General features: G+C 34.4%; 1 protein-coding gene across 3 annotated transcripts in view; it reads right to left on the minus strand.

Annotated features, from left to right (window-relative positions):
• LRRC7 (leucine rich repeat containing 7) overlaps positions 1-17,025 on the minus strand; it is a 302,077-nt gene that overhangs the window by 89,479 nt on the left and 195,573 nt on the right. For all 3 annotated transcript variants that reach the window (XM_014788265.2, XM_087420219.1, XM_087420224.1), the window contains exons 13-16: positions 15,223-15,322; positions 12,800-12,924; positions 10,514-10,762; positions 5,410-5,610 (exon numbers count right to left, since the gene is read on the minus strand). In XM_014788265.2, coding sequence (XP_014643751.1) covers positions 5,410-5,610; positions 10,514-10,762; positions 12,800-12,924; positions 15,223-15,322 — 675 coding nt within the window. The remainder of the gene's footprint in view (positions 1-5,409; positions 5,611-10,513; positions 10,763-12,799; positions 12,925-15,222; positions 15,323-17,025) is intronic.

Genomic DNA, 17,025 nt, shown 5'->3' on the forward strand with positions numbered 1-17,025 from the left:
TCTACTGCTGTAGTGAAAAGGAGCCTAAGGTAGAAATCAAAGGGGGAAAAACGCTTGCGTCTGAGCTTTTGAGATTAACAAGTCATTTAAGCTAGTTTCCAAGGGTAGTTGACAATTCTCTGTCACAAGGAGAAAGATGCAGTTCCTCTATAGAGGGAAATGGCACTGAGTCTCCACCAAAGGGAAAAGTGCAGGCCCTTTACAAGCATGGTGGACATGGTGGACACGTGTCCTGTCAGAAGCTTTCTGCAGTGCAAGGTGGTGAGAAGGATTACGAGAGGAGGCGGCAGGATTAGCACCTCATTCTCTTGTGCAAGGGGAGGGAATTATCATTTGCTGTGCTTTCCTCTGTGCCGATAACTGTGCTTGGAGCTATATAGGAATACTTGTTTTCATCTCCACGAAAACTCCGAGTATTTTAAAGATAAAAAACTAAGGCTCAGAAAGATTTCAGTGACTTGTCAAGGTCACACAATTGGTTACAAGGTAGATTCAAAATTTGAATTCTTGTCTGCTGGACTTCAAAAGCCTTCTGCCTGTTCTCAAACTGTGCTCTGAGGCACCCACGGTGATGTTGCTAATTCACAGGGGTACATGGGTTACTTTAGATATTTGAAGGACACAGAGCAATACTTGACATCAGTTAGACGCTGTGTGAACTGCTACCTCCAGCTAGCTCTCAGTGTCAACATTAGATTGCGCATTCCTTTCGATGACAATCTTTGTGAAGCTGGGTTTTTGGTGGTTGCTGTGATCAAAAATCAAGTGCCACCTGAAAATCAATGTGAAACAGAAATCAGAGTTGTAGTGGTCAATATGATTCCAAGGTTTGAGAAGGTAGGTGGTGTCCATTAGGTGCACACATTCCATGAATAAGCAGTTTTGTTTATTTAAAAATGAAAATATTATTTTCTCTTTCAATTTATGTGTATTATTTTTTAAATGACTTCTAAGTAGAGCATAAATATTTACTAAGTTATTCAGACCTAACTACTTAGTAAATGGAACTGTTAAGTATTTCTTTTGGTTTAGGGTCCTTGTAATAAAATTACTAAGACACTAATGGCAATTGTATATGAAGAGTTTAGGAACCTAGCCTTTACTTATTTTATCTTACAGCTTTGTTCACTGTACCATTCTCCTTCCATCCTTCTCTCCTATTTCCCTGCTTTCCTCGCTCCACAATATTCTCCATTATAATATTTTACCTTTACTCATAATATTATATTAATGTGTTAATATACATAATATAATATATTAGATCATCAGAGTTAAGAAGGATTTCTTTTTATTGGTCATATGGTAGATTGTTGTTAAAATACATGTTATTCAACACACAAGTGATAAAATGTGGATAGGCATGGTAGGCAACACTCAATTAATCATTAATTCAACAACAATTTAGAGAAATTGTCCTTGCCTTCAATGAACTTCTAATTGAATGGAGAGACATACATGTTACCAGAGTTACAATAGTAAAGTATATCAGTCATTCACTTATTCAACAGACATTGACTGTGCTCCTTCTCTGTACTAGGCACTGTGCTAGACACTGGGAGGACAATGGTGGACAAGACAGACATGGCCCCTGCCCTCATGAAGCTCACAATCTGAAGTTAATAAACAAGATAATCATAAATTTTTTCATTATATTTGATGCTCATCAGGGTGATGTGATAGAGAAAATCAGAGGGTCATACTGATCAGAGCGATCAGGGAAGGGCTTCCTGTTGAGGTAGCCTTTAAGCTGCAACTTGAAGAACGAGGAAGTGCTAGCCATATAAAGAACTGGGCGCTGTAGACTAAATGTTTGTGTCCCCCCCAAATTCTTATGTTGAAATCTATGTGATGGTACTTGGAGGCTGGGCCTTTGGGAAGTGATTAGATTATGAAGGTAGAGCCCTCATGAACGAGATTAGTGCCCTTATAAAAGAGACCCAGAAAGCTCCCTGGCCCCTTTCACCATGAGAGGTCACAGCGAGAAGATAGCTGTCTGTGAACCAGGAAGTGGGCCCTCATCGGACACTGACTCTGCTGGTGCCTGGATCTTGGACTTCTCAGGCTCCAGAACTGTGAGAAATAAATGTTTTTGCCTTTCGTGACTGAGGGAGGAATAGCCAGCACTTGGCTATAACTGTATACTAACCCCTGATATCTTTGAGCCTTTGAAATTTTGATTTTAAGTCTCTTGAGCATTGATTTTTACATACAAATAAAATTTGGCTTCTTAAAAAAATGTTTTTGTTTGTAAGCCACCCAGTCTACGGTATTCTGTTACAGTAGCTCAAACAGACTAAGACGCTAGGGAAAAAGCAAATGCAAACTCCACAAGGCATGCATAAAGGAAAATGGGAGCAGAGGGGAACCTCCGCGGTTCCTATTCTCCTTGTTGGTACGGCTCTCCTGGCCATATTCTCCGTCTAGTATAACATATGCTACAACTCTTGACAGAGGGTTGGCTAATAGAAAGTGATCAATCTATGTTGATTTACCTTTTCTTTTCCCTCTTCTCTGCTGCATTTATAATCTGTTTACCTTGTTTTGTCTTTCTGTTTTCTGCTTCTGGTCTTGCCTATCTCAATTCTTTGTTTTCTCTTGGTTTTCCCCATTTCACCACATGGATCAGTATTTCACGTAGTGTGTGGTACACTCTTCCATGTTCCTGGCAGTATGAACTGAATAACAACGACTAGAAAACGGCATACACTTGCAAAACATATAATAAAAATGCTTGGGGGCTGGCCCCGTGGCTTAGCGGTTGGGTGCGCGCACTCCGCTACCGGCGGCCTGGGTTCGGATCCCAGGCGCGCACCGACACACCGCTTGTCTAGCCATACTGAGGCAGCGTCCCACATACAACAACTAGAAGGATGCGCAACTACGACATATAACTATCTACTGGGGCTTTGGGGAGAAAAAGGGAAAAAAAAAGGAGAAGGATTGTCAATAGATGTTAGCTCAGAGCCGGTCTTCCTCAGCAAAAAGAAGAGGATTGGCGTGGATGCTAGCTCAGGGCTGATCTTCCTCACACACACACACAAAAGTGCTTAACATGCACTGATCAGCTAGACACTTGGTTATTTGTATTTATTATACCTGGAAGTTGAATAAATGGAGTATGGCCCTTTAATTTGAATGCAGTAATTTGAGACGAGAGGGTGATACAGAAAGAAACAGCTTCTCCTCGCTCTAGGATGGCTAAAAGCTGGGGAAAGGAGATCTGGAATCTTGATTTTAGAAAAAGTGTTGCTATTACCAGTGAAATTTTAATTCAGGAGGAAAAGGCCAGTACAAGAAGAAAATTAAGAAAGGAGTGGGGTGACTCATAGAAATAAATATAAAGCTGAAGGTTGAGCTTCAATCTTAGCCCTATTTAGTTTGGCTACTCTAGCTAATTAAGAAGCTTAGACAGGCAATGCAAAGCCACCGTAGTGTTTGTAAGGAGGGCAGGATTAGACGTGTGTTTTAGAAAGATCGTTAGCAAGGCACTCAAGGTAAACCAAGAAGTTGCCAGGTTTACAGTAATGCAGGACAGAGCTGAGGGCCTGAGGAGATGGACGAGGTGCCCTTAGATGAAAATGTAGAGGCTTTGGTGATTGTTTGGAAGGGGCAGGGAGTGGAGAGAAAGAAGGAAAAAGAAATCGGGATACCTCCCAAATTCCTAGCTTGAGTGAACTGGTAGATAATGATGCCAGCTGAGACCAAGACCAGGAATACAGGAGCAGAAGCAAGTTTGGGGAGGAAACACTAAATTTAACTTCAAATTTGTTAAGCTTGAAGTGCTTGTGGGACAATTTTAAGATTTTTTTCTCTACTATTTGGTTATTATTAAATAACCATTCATGGCCAAAGCCAACTTTTCCTTGTCTCACCTATCCCATCCTTGTATTAAGCAATTTTGAGATCTACTTATTTTGTAGTCAAGTTACTCGGTTTATGGGTTACCATGACCTCATAGTTATTTTGATGTTCAACTGTGATTACATGAGATTTAAATATAAAGTGTATGTGTATTTAGTGGGTACCCACTAAATGTTGGTTTTCTTTCTTTTTATATTATTACAGTATCTTAGAGACAAAAGAAAAGTGTGTTGCTTTGCGATCGCATATCCGTAGTATTTTGGAAAGGAAAAAATATAGTAATACTGATTTTATAAGCTAAAGGAAAAAAAAACAACGAAAATGAGTAATTAATTAAATTTTCTTCCCTAGGTATCCAGCTCTATTCCTGAGGGAGGCTGGTACCTCCACTAGCAGAGGTGCATGCCATGCTTACTTTTGCTCAAGCTTTTTCCTTTGCCTGGAATGCCTTCTTTGCTTTTTGACTTTAAAAGAATCAATCTTTAACCCAAGCTTTAATATGCAGTTCAACCTTCAACTGTTTCACATAACTTTTTAACTGACTGGCAATGATTGCTTATCTCTCCAGTTTCTTAGAGCATTATATTCTCCAGCACGCAATCAGCCATGTGATCATATGGTATATAATATGTTCTCTAATCACTTCATCTGTGTTACGTTTACCTGGCTAGGTTCTGAATTATCTGGGGACTACGTACACATTTTATATTTCTTTTCTCTCTGTCACAGTGTTTAGCACAGTGCTGAATATACAGTTGGTGTTTAATCAATGCAACAAATTGATGTTCTGAAATGCAGATTTGTAAAAGAGTTTTGCCAGTCTAGGCTGTTGAGAAGCAGGTGTGGGAACTTCTTGATGTACTCATACCAATTATGTTTCTAATGAAGATAAAAAGGTGATAATCAAATTAGCTGAGGAGTAGATGAGATAGTACAGAAGTGGCATAAATGTAGTTGAATTCTTTTCAGACCACACAAATTGATAAGGATAAATATCTGATTCATCCTAAAATATAGGAATTAAGCTTCACATTGCTAGATTCCATAAAGCTAAATTTCAAAGTTGGCTCCCCTTTTTTGTTGTTATTTATAGTAGTGTTTCCTATAAAGCTTGTAATCCAAGAACAAAAATATTAAAAAAGAGTTGGCTCTAAATTTGATTGGGAATTTTACTGAGATTTGCAGAATAAAAAAAGTCTTCATTTAGTCTTATCTAATGAATCACACAATAAAATTTTGGAGTAGCTAAAGGAATATCATGAAAATGATGTGATACACTTACCGGTCAGGCCTAGCTGGGGGAGCAAGTTATTCCTTCTGTGTGTATTGGAACTTTTGGAGCTGTATTAATGACTTTAGGCCATGAGGGTGTCATTTATCTGTGATTTATTAAATGCAACCCTCATAGTTTGAAAGAGTAGAGACACTCACTTATATTTTAGGAAAAAAAAATGCACTTATCAAGGAATATCTATTCAGTTAAAAAAAAACATTAGTAATTCCAAAAAATCCAAACCACACTGGCAATTACCAATAACCTTGAAATACCTCCACTGTAATCTCCTTTGGAGCTACAGGCCACTTGTGTTCATATTTTTCTTTCACAGTTTGCTCCGTGTTAGCAGTTGGATTTGAATTCTCAACACGCACTCCATGGCTTGGCTTACCCACCAGATTTTGAACAGATTTTACCATATTCTTTAAATCCTCTGGGTAAGGAGTTGGATATCGTTTTAGGTTTATTTCAACCTAGAAGTTTATAAAAAGAAATTTAACACAAAAATACCTTCAGCAAGCATGTTCACAAAACCACTCCATTGACGTGCAGTAGTATAACCAAATGCAATATAGTGAGTGTTGAGCAGGTTGAGAAACTGTGTGTAGAGTAGAACACATAGTGTTCTTCTCAGATTCTGCCTTGTCGGACTTCTCCCACCCTTGCCCATCTTTCTAGATTGAAAACAATTTTTGGATTATATGCTATTTTTGGAACTACCCTGTAGATGGTTGAAATAGCGGTAGGTCAAACACTTAAATGACTGGTAATCTCTGAAAAATTTAATTAAGTTACTATAAGCTGCTTTTATACTTTAGATGCTGTTCCCTTCCCTATCTTAGTTATTTATAGGTAATTATTTTGATGTTAAAAATATCTTTGGAGTATCAATGCAAGCAATGGGAGAAGACCGCAACAGATTTACAAGGAGAGTTATCATGTATTTAAAAAACGGGGAGTTGACAATATCTACTACTCAAATATGCATCAGCTCTATGTTAATTAGCATGTTACATCAAAAGGTAGGGTAGCTAATTCTTGTTAATATCTAAGAAAATATGCTTCAGGGTGGCTTTTATACTTAGTTTTTACCCTAATAAAGTAACATGCTTTGTAGGTAATGTCTTACAATAAAGAGAAATAAAAAATTGAGAACATTTTATAAGATATTCTAGGTAAACATGTAAATTTTGGCTTATATTTATCCAGATATTTGTTTCCATTCTTGAATACATTTTTAGTGTATCAATGTGACTTTAGGAAACATATATATTAATTATTATTCTTCAAATTTAATTTAGAGAGAGAAAATATGAGACATTCCATATGGAATATCCCACCATCAGAGTACTTATAATATACTTAAATGGAATAAATACAAATTGTCCATGCTGATTAAAAGGAAGTGGGAGGAAAAATAAATTGATTCAATTATTATTGATTTAATTGATTTAAATATTAAATAATTATTATTTAATTATTAATATAATTATTAAAAATAAATAAAAGCAATTACTTGGCCTGGCTTAATTCCAACAATCTTGCCTTTTTTGCATCTGAGTAGAACCAACTTTAGAAAATGGAATGATTTATGTGATTGTGCTGAGTATGTGTCTGTGGAAAGTGTGTGTGGGGGTGGGGGGAGAAGGTGGGAGAGAAGCTGAAGGAGGAAGAGAAAGAGTGGGAATGAGAAAGAAGAGGAGAAGGGGGGTGGGGGGCATACACATACCCACCCCCACACACCCATGTAATTCACGGGATGTAAGAAACTATGATGGTGGTACAGATCTGAGGATTACAAATCTGAATTCAAACACTTTTGCTCATCTGCAGTTTTAGGAAATCCACCAACTTTGTTATTCTAGTATTTCGTCTTCCTTGAGACTCATTTTCCTTATCAAATACTGAGATTGGACTTCACCAGATGATTTCCAACATTCTTTTCAGTACCAAAATTACAAAATTACTTTTCCAATAAATTTTTGGAAAGCTAAAGAAAAACCAGATAATTTTATTAGTGTAAATATTGTTTAAATGTAATTTAATCTTTTATACTTCCAAATAAATAAGGATGAAATTAATAATATACAGAAAAAAAGCTACAAAAATATAACCCAAGAGAAAGTTAGACTTTACCTAAAAAAAGTATAAGTTGTTAGAGTGTAATATAAAATGTCTCAGGGTACTTAATTTATAATGCATTCTTAAATAAACATAAAAAGAATGATATCCATGCTAGACAAAATCCATTGCGATGCATGCATTCTTGGATGTGCTGTTTAAATTGGTATTAGAAATGTTAATCACAAATTAAATCTAAAGTTTTTAATTACATTGTTGAACTTGTTCAAAAGTACTTGATATCAAAGGGCTAAAAGTCAAAAAACTACATATAAAAAAATGTCAGTTGAAGAATGGTATGACTATTGTGCCAATTAAGAGCATCCAGTGGTGTATGAATGAAAAATAATTTTCAAGTAGGGCATTAAATTAAAATTCTATGCACATTAAAAAATTCTCAATGCTAAAATTATACTTCTAAATTGAATCATAGGCAAAATAAAAAAGTGAAGTATTCTTACTTAATTTAATTACATACTTCATTGAATAATGTAAATCTATTTTTTGTAGATGCCATGTCCCATGTGACACAATTAGATGACTAGTTACTAATGGCCACGGTACCAATATTTTCTAATTATTTCATAAGCAAGTTACTGTGTTATTTTGGTCACATCACCAGAATATGTTTGGGTATTTTATCTCTATAAAAATTTTTAAATCTAGAAACAGAAACAGACTTGTCATGAAGCCAATGAAACTTAAGCTTTAGGGCCTGTCACTTGAATGGGCTCTTTCCAAAGCCTTGTGAGGGACCCCAGTTATGTATTTACATGGTTATTTTATACTCTTTTTCTTAAGGAAGCCCCTCCCCAGACTGCGGAAGCTTCAGGTCTCATAAAACTTGGATTTGTTCCATCTAGATAAGAAGCTTCTTGCTTCCCATTTACTAGTCTACCAGCAGAACTTACAGGACTTGGAGTTAGAAAACCTAAATTGAAGCCACAGATTTACTCCCAACTAGTCAGCCACAAATCTTTCTGTCTAGTTTCTACCCATGTAAAATGGGAATGATAATATCCCTACCACACACTTGGGTTAATCTAAAGTTAAAAAGAGATAATAAATGTGAAAGTTCTTTGAAAATTTATAAGTTCTATGCAGAGATTAGATACTATTTCTAATATCAGATTCTACTTCTGTATTTTTAAAATCTGGATTGCTTTGGCAATCTAGATTCTACTATATATATGTCCAACCATAACACTTGTAACTGTCTGGATATTTTTTCAGATTATATGCAGTAACAACTATCGTTTATTCAGTATCTGCCGTGTGCCAGGCACCAGGCAAAATTTTTTATAGGGATATTTAATTTATTATTAGTTATTAATATAATAAATAATATTTATATTATTATTTACCATATAGATTTAAATATAAGTAAACAATAAATGGTTATAATTAATAACCTATAATTAATTATAATTAAATCTCATTTAAATTTCACAACCTTTTGTAGCATCTGTTCTGATTTTACAGAAAGAAAAACAGGCTCAGGCAGTGTAAGTTACTTGCCGAAGGTTATCCAGCTATGGCAGCCGTGTCCAGATTCAAACTCAGTTCTTTGGCTCCAAAGCTTATGTCACAACAAGTGTTACTTGGTTAGAGCTATTTTCTGGTGTAGGTGCAGCACATATTTGTACAATCGTGTGGAAGAAATACTATATCTCTAAAACGTGAACTTTATTGAGTTAAATAACAAGATAACTTCAATTTTTTAAAACATAAAGCTAATATTTTATAATTTATTTTTAAATGAAACTATAGTATTTTATAATTATGTTATGTTTGTAAGCTCTGTAAAAGCATATTTTATACTCTTTTACAGATTGTTTTCCTTCTTACTCTTCAACTCATGCACCCAGTGCTTCAGAAATGAATAAACATGATCATAAACACAATTATATTAATAGTTCAGTAATGCCCAAATACAAAAGCAGTTTCTTTATACTTTAAATATATAGGCTAAAAATATTCCCCTACTCTCATGTGGGATGAAAAAATATGTAAATTCATTTATTATACACATAGATGGGAAAATCTGTCAATTATGTTCTTACTCAAATGTTGTGTATATCACTCACCATAAAGTATTTGCTCATTTTACGTATACATTTTATTAAAATGCAAGATTTTACTTAAATGTTATTTTATTTTAATTTTGGAAAATAGAAATATTTCACCACGCTCTATATATCTCAGATCTAAATAAAGTGCAGTAAATGCAAATAGCAGCTGCAAGATGTTGGAGACTCAAAAATTTAGCAATGAAGAATGAATTAATGTTAATAGCTAGGGTGTTTAGAAATGATACCTTGAGTTCACATAGAACTATGGTTTTCTTATATAATAATTAATTCTCATTTGATTTGATTGTAAATTCCAGTAAGAGAAATAATAGTTAATGCTTTGATTACTGATTATTAAGTATCTTATTCTAGGAATTAATTGGGACATTTTACAGAGAGGGGAAACCGATAGCAATGTTAGTTAGGAAAATGCATTCTCATCTTGCCTTATATTGCAGAAAGAATATAAGACACAGAACAAGAATCTAGTCCATTACATGTGGATGGCACAGTTTATAAAATGCAGTGTTCCTTCACATCCCATTAAGATATTTTTTTTTTCCATTAAACTCTTAAACACCCAACCCGCTGAGATAAGGCAACCCTATTTGCCACAACTCCCAAACCAATCTTCTCTTACAGGAATTCTCATCATCTGTGCCTTCAAATTAAAGGGAAATTGATACTTTTCAACAAATATTCATCTTTGTGCTTGAAGTTCACTCTCAGAAAATCTCAATTCAGATCTCATGTTATTTTAAGAATCTAGTTAATCTCCCCCAGAGTTGATATTATTAAAAAAATGTATGTATGTGTGGGGACAATTTAGATTGTATCAATAGTGTCATCAACATTCTGCCCAACTATTGGTATTCCCACACTTTAGAGAAAAAATCTTTAAAAATAAAAACATAAATAAAAATGAAGCACCCAACTCAAAAACCATTCCAGATAGCCCACCATTAGGTACCTGATATTGGTGTTCCCTCCCCTCTGACTCAGTTCTCCCCACGCCACTGCCAATGTCAATGAACAAAAATTAACTTGGGATCAAACACTGGCAATTGGAAGGTTTCTATATGATCATTTCTTACCCCAAATCATGCAGAACATACCCCATTAACCACTGTTCCAAGGTTGCCTCTACAAGGGGGATTCTTCTACCCCAAACACCTAGGCCTACCTGTCTGCCACTTAGAGAGGGAAGAGTGGTGGATTGTGCTGCAGCTGGCAGTGGAGTACACATGCTCCTTTCCTGCTGGAGGCCACTTATGCAACCCCATGCCAGCTGTGGGTCATTCTGGGGGACGGGCATATCTTGGATCTGCTGATCACACCTGGCCCATGGTGTGCAGCAATCGCCAGACAGTCTGGCAGGTTGGAGAGTAATCCCACGCTGGCCCCTTTCCCAGGGGGCTTGGCAGGAGAGATCCTGTGGGAGAAGGAATCTCCATTTTCTGGGAGAAAGAGGAGCATTGTAGCAATACTTTCACTTTATCATTTTTCTACTCTTGATTTTTTTTTCTACTCTGGGTAATGCATTTAAAACAACCAGTAGAAAATTAGTTTTAATTCTATGTAAGAAAACAGCACCAATATCATATGAAGATAAAGGGTCACAATTTCTTCACACAATGCAGCATTCATACTACACTATAAACACTATAAGTAGGGCATTATACTCTAGTCCATTTGGAAGTTGATGGCATAGGTCAGTGGTTCTTTTTTAAATTTTATGTAAATTAAAGGTAAAATTGTGCTAAATTTGATGTACATGTAATGAACCAGAAAAGCGTGATTAATTTAGTGTAAGATTTCAGTGTATTCCATTCATCATACTTTCATGATGATTTATTTAGAAGTTTGTTTGTGTTCTAATTTGTCCAATAGCCAATGGCATTGGAAATATTCAAATTAGTCAAAGCCAAGTAGTTTGAGATTTTGGAAACACACATTGTTTCACCAATATATAAATAAACCAAATATAAATAAATATACAGAAAATGCACTCTAAAGTATAATGATCCTACTCTGATTATAAACAAACTTGATCACATAACACACAAACAGGGCTTCTAAATAACTGTTGGCATTTACTATACTTTATGTTTTCATTGACACATATACCAGAGTATATTAAATACACTCTTTTCTTCTTGGATCCTTTGAATATAGATTTTTAGAAAGGAGTATGTAGTTTTTGACATTCAGTGAAGTAAAAGAGTGAATCAGAGGTCCAGTATAGAATGCATCATCTATTGATTCTGGATTTAACATATGAAATCCTTAAGAGAAGAACTGAAATGTTCTAAAGGTCTTTGTTTACTTTTAGTTTAGTATTATTTTTTCCAGGAATTGACAAGTTAATAAAAAAATGTCTCTTTGGTTATTAGATAGCACTAATCAACCATCCAGAAACATTTTTTTTTAAACCCAAATCTTTAACAAAATTGTCATTTTGATTTGGGAATCCATTTTGGGTTCTCCACAATGATGCAGGTAGGCCTTGTCAATTACCTTACAGTCTAATTTTAGTAAGGTTTTAGAGTGTGTTGGTTTAAGAAAAATTTTAGAGAATGTGGGAATGAAGGAACAGAAAAGAACACACTATTAATCTAGATCTATTAATAGGATGCGTATACAATTACTCAGGTAATTAGTCACTAAGAGTGAGAGCTGTTAGTATCCATGACAGAAAAAGCACACAAATAATACCATAAAAAGTTAATGAGATTCAAGATGTTGCCATGATAAGCTGAATTTCTGATGTTGATAAAATCCATATCAATTCTAATGTTTTCAAATTTAAATAATAGAAATATATAAATTTTAAAATTCAATCTTCTTACTTGACTTAGATTAGTTCCTACATAGGATTTTTTAAAATATGCTTTGAGGTGAAAAAATTGAGGTTATTTTCCCTCAGGAACATCACCTGCTATTAGGCACTCACCTTTAAAACTCATAACTTCTTCTCAAATATCCCAGGGACATAGAAGCTTTCAGGGAGTTTAATGCCAAAGTAATATATTAATCCATTGGCTCTTCCATTATGTATATTTTGGCCTCATACAGTCTGCATGATGCCTTGCTCAGTGATTAAAAGAAAACCATTTCAGTGTTTCAAAGATGTAATACGATGGGCTTTGGTAAAGCCCATCACCCAGGTTGGTTTGTTGGTTTTCTTGGTTTTTTCTCAGCTTGAATCTCTTTCATACTGTCATTCTGTAAGATGGGGTGTCATATCAAATTTGCTCAGTCACAACCGGGACATTAGTCTCATTCAGAAGCACACCAATGCTTCCAAAATTACCATCCTGCTATAATGAAAGGCTCCACCATGAGACTTGGAGATGTATCTGACCTTCTAGCAGAGGTCGCTCAATTTGTCCCAAAGTCTATTTGAATAATAACAATGGACAAACAAAGATAATGAGAAGAAAGAAGAGACAAAAATTAAAATGTTCACCTTAACTTTCCCAGCATTTTCATCATCTTCCTTTTTGTCTTCAAATTCAAAGGCAACAGTCATGCGTTGTTGTCTCTGCTCTTCCCACAGTGTAGGGTTAAAGCTGTCACTGTCTGACTGGAAATCTACAGTTAGATTCCAAAGTATTATTGCTTTTTTCACATCAAGTGTTACTAGTAGAGCTTAGTACACTATGCAAAAAATGGTGATAGGTACTATGAACAAACACAAAAATAGAAAAAGAGAAAAGGAAAGAAAGAAGAGAAGGAAAGAAGGAAATAGAGAAAGAAAAAAAGAAGGAAAGAAGAGAAAAAAGGGAATAAAATTCCCTTGATATTTGTTACAAGGTCTTTTAACATCTTAACTCAAATTCAGCTTTCTTAAGCTTACATTAATTGTATATTGGGATTGGAAAGTTTTCCAGTGTAGAAAGTAGGCTACCAGAGGATAATAATAATAATAGAGAGAGCTGGATTAAGCATTTTAAAACATTATCTTTTTAAATCTTCACACTAGCACAATGGTGGTATTAATATCATCCTCAATTTACTAATGAGAAAACTAGCTGAGTTTTAAGAGACTTCCTCAAAGTGATACAGCTTTTCTGTGGCCAATGCAGAATTCTATTCCGTGACTGTGTGATTACAGAGCCCACATCTGTAACCATTAAACTGTATCAGGATTTTATAAAAGCTACTATATGACATTGGTTTTTCAATAAAGTGTCTATGATTGCAACTGTTTTTTGGTATGTCGGGGGGAGCAATGGAGGGGAGCTTGTTTTTAGGGTAACAAATGTGAAAAATTTAGTCTGTAACATTAAGATCTCAATTAGTCTAAATATGTCTCAAATTAACTGGGAAAATAAATGGCTTATAAATCTTTAATTTACATCAAAATATTGGCTAAAGGTAACATCTTTGCAACATCATTGTGAAGGTCACATACAAATGCAATAAAAGGGCTGTTTAGGCTAAATTCTTTTCCAAAGGATAACTTTATTGTATATTTCCTTGTTAGTTGCAAAGATTCTGAAAATTCATTTATTACACTTCTGCCTGAAAAACCAAAGGGTGACTTCCTTAAAGTTCAAGAAAACTTTTCTATTATCAACTCTTCCTCCATTGCCCCCCTCCCCCCAGCCCCCGACACACCAAAAGGAATTAAGGAGAACTCCTTAACATCACACCTTACCTAACTAGATCTACCTCACTCTCAGGAACAAATTAGGGATTTAATCTTCGAGACTGGATCTCAGAAAAGACCAGTGAATATGAGATATTTTTCATTTTCTCCTACATCCTTTTGAAATGAAATATTTTGATAATCTAGGGATATTAAAATGAAAATATAAGTAAAGTTGCAAGAATAAAACATAATCCTTACTTAAGACTTTTCTTATACCATATGTAAACACAGTGACTTTTCAAAAGATCAATTGATTCAAAAGATCAATTTTATTGAAGTCTAAAAAATACATATGAAAACAATCTTCCATTTTCCTACTTCTGTAAGTCAAAATTTGAACAAAAATATTCCAAAATGATTCACTTACATTGTAAGTCAAAGGCTAAAGACATTTATTGTAATTATCCCTGAAAATAAGAAACATATAAGCAAATAGTTTCTTTTAAAAGTTGGTCTCATTCAAGTGGATTGGATGGATTTAATCTACGGGTGGATTAAAGCGGGTTTACTCTTCCCAGAATTACTTTCTTGGAAGTAAGGCTATAGCAAATGTGCATGACAGCCTGTGCTGGCTTGGGCTAAGGAGCTTATGCTGAGTTCCAAAGGGTAAAGTACTAACCTTTTCTAAAAATTTTATGAATAATGTGATCGTAGGATGGAAGACTTAATTATTGAAAAAGGTTTACGTTTTTCAAAAAGTATTCCTATCATAGTTTCTGACGTTGCTTAGGGAAACTCAACTTGAAAAAGAAAGAATGGTTGTTATTTGCAAGTCATCTCTTTATGGTTGACTCTTAACGTGAAATAATTTGGGGCCTGAGATCACTGAACTAAATGTTTAATTTGTGATCATGAAATTAGTGAACACAGGAAATAAACCAGCTCATTAAACCTTCTTTAAGATCTGACTCTTCTTAGTTCATTCAATTAGTTAACATTTGGTTAACCAGTCCTGTGTCATGCAATCCACAAAGAGAAGTTGCTCCTAAAAGTCAACGTTATTTTCATGTAAGATATAACATGAAGAGTTATGTTTCTGGAACTTTACTTAAAATATTATAGTGTGGAAGATAAGATTCATGCTTAGAGTTAACCCCCAAATGATTTATGTGTGTCATGTAATTATCTTTATAGCTTTGCCCATGGCCAGTACTCCTGGCCATAGATCAGAATGAAATTAATTCCTTTTATCCATAATCCTATAAGTATGGGAGAAATTTCTACCGACAATTTACCTTCATCACCACGAGGTTGCTGGGGAAACATGTAGTTAGTCAATACTCTTTGCTTTGTTTCTGGATGGGCTTCAGTTTGTAAAGGGATAAGGGCTTTGGACTGGAAGCAAAAATATATAAATTAGATTAATAAGATAGCAAATATGAAGACTATTTCTTTTATATAAGATAATGGTCAATAGTCTGGCCTCACTGAGGCTGAATGTACAATTAAAAGAAAAGCAAGGAAAAAAGTAATGAAATTAGAAAGTATAAGATAAAATAAGACTACTGCTGAGGAATGTTTTCAAATTCCAAGGTCTTCATGATAAGATTTTCTTTTTCTCTCTTTTTCAAAACCTATTCGTCTTCACTGAGCAATATCAATTTTAATCCTGAAGAGACCAAAATGTACTAATGTCTCAACTAAGTAAGCCTTTGACATGATTCTATATGCCCATTCATTTTCACGAACTGTTGCCCTAAAAAGACAAATGGAATCTGCTATCAAATTCATGCTATGCAAGATCATCTGTGAATTTAGTTAGGTTAAAACATAAAACATTTATTTTTAAGAGATATTTTTGTAACCAAAGATAGAGTGCACATACAGATGAGCAACTGTACCTGTATCTGATATATCACAAGATATTTACCTAGGGGTGGTTAAATTTCATTCTCTATTTTAATTTGATTTCAGAAATACCATTTTTGAAGAGTGTTTTAGAACTCTATTATATACGATGTATACTGTATATAGAAATATATTAGAAATGATCACATTATCTAATGTTTTAGAAATCTGCTTATTTCATGACATTGATTAATAGGAGTGAAGCACAAAGGGGATTTGGGATACCTACTTGTCTCATGAAACTGAGTCAGAAACACATTAAATCACTGTTCTAAATAAAAGTTAAATGGTGCAGTCACTGTGCTATTCATTCTCCCACAAGAGTAATAAATCACAATATTAGGGGATGTTTTTTCACAGTGCAAGTCTGCAGAATAGACTGTTCCATTAGCATAGTTCTCATTGATGCCAGAAATGATTTATTTATAATGATAGATTGATGCCTTGAAAAATCTATAGTTCATTGATAAGATTTGAATTGCAATGAAAATCTAATTTTTTACTCAGTGGATGAAAGCAAGTGCTGTAATGACTATTGGAACACAAACATTATTCTTACACTTACATTTTACATTTTGTAGATGTTTATTTTAATTTTTCACAAAAGTAGTCTAATACCTAGAAGTCTGAACCATTCATTTACCAGTAATGCTGCTTTTCTGCTCAGGAAATAATAAATAACAATCTAAATTCAAGATGATTTGTTTTCATTTGACTATTCACATTTTTGGATAGGTGTTTCAAAATTTTAGGATTACAAGAAAAGAGTAAAAGAGGACTAATAAACTATGTCAAAATTGTCTCTCACCATGTTTTCTAGGGGCAAATCAGCTGTCTGCAATTGCTTCTTGTTATTTTCCAGTTAATAAAATTCTTCATTAACACTCAATTACTGATTCAATTAGAATCTATTTTTAGGAGTTTAAGGAATAAATTCAAAACAATTTCAGAGAAAATACTGATGACGGTTGCAAAGGATATCTGCAAATTTCTTGAATAAAGTTTTAGAATTAAGTTGATTATAATTAAATGTATGAGAAGAAAAAGGAACATGGAGGATAATAATTCCCTCTTGTGGGGATTGTGGTAATGATTTCTTATCTTTACCTTCGGAGATATAATTAAAGTACATCCTCTAAGGACATATATGTACCACCTAGAGCTAAAAAGCTATAAAAATTATCATTTTG

This window comes from Ceratotherium simum, chromosome 2, assembly GCF_057802395.1.
Source record: "Ceratotherium simum simum isolate JZ-2026a chromosome 2, ASM5780239v1, whole genome shotgun sequence".
NCBI classification, from domain to species: Eukaryota; Metazoa; Chordata; class Mammalia; order Perissodactyla; family Rhinocerotidae; genus Ceratotherium; species Ceratotherium simum.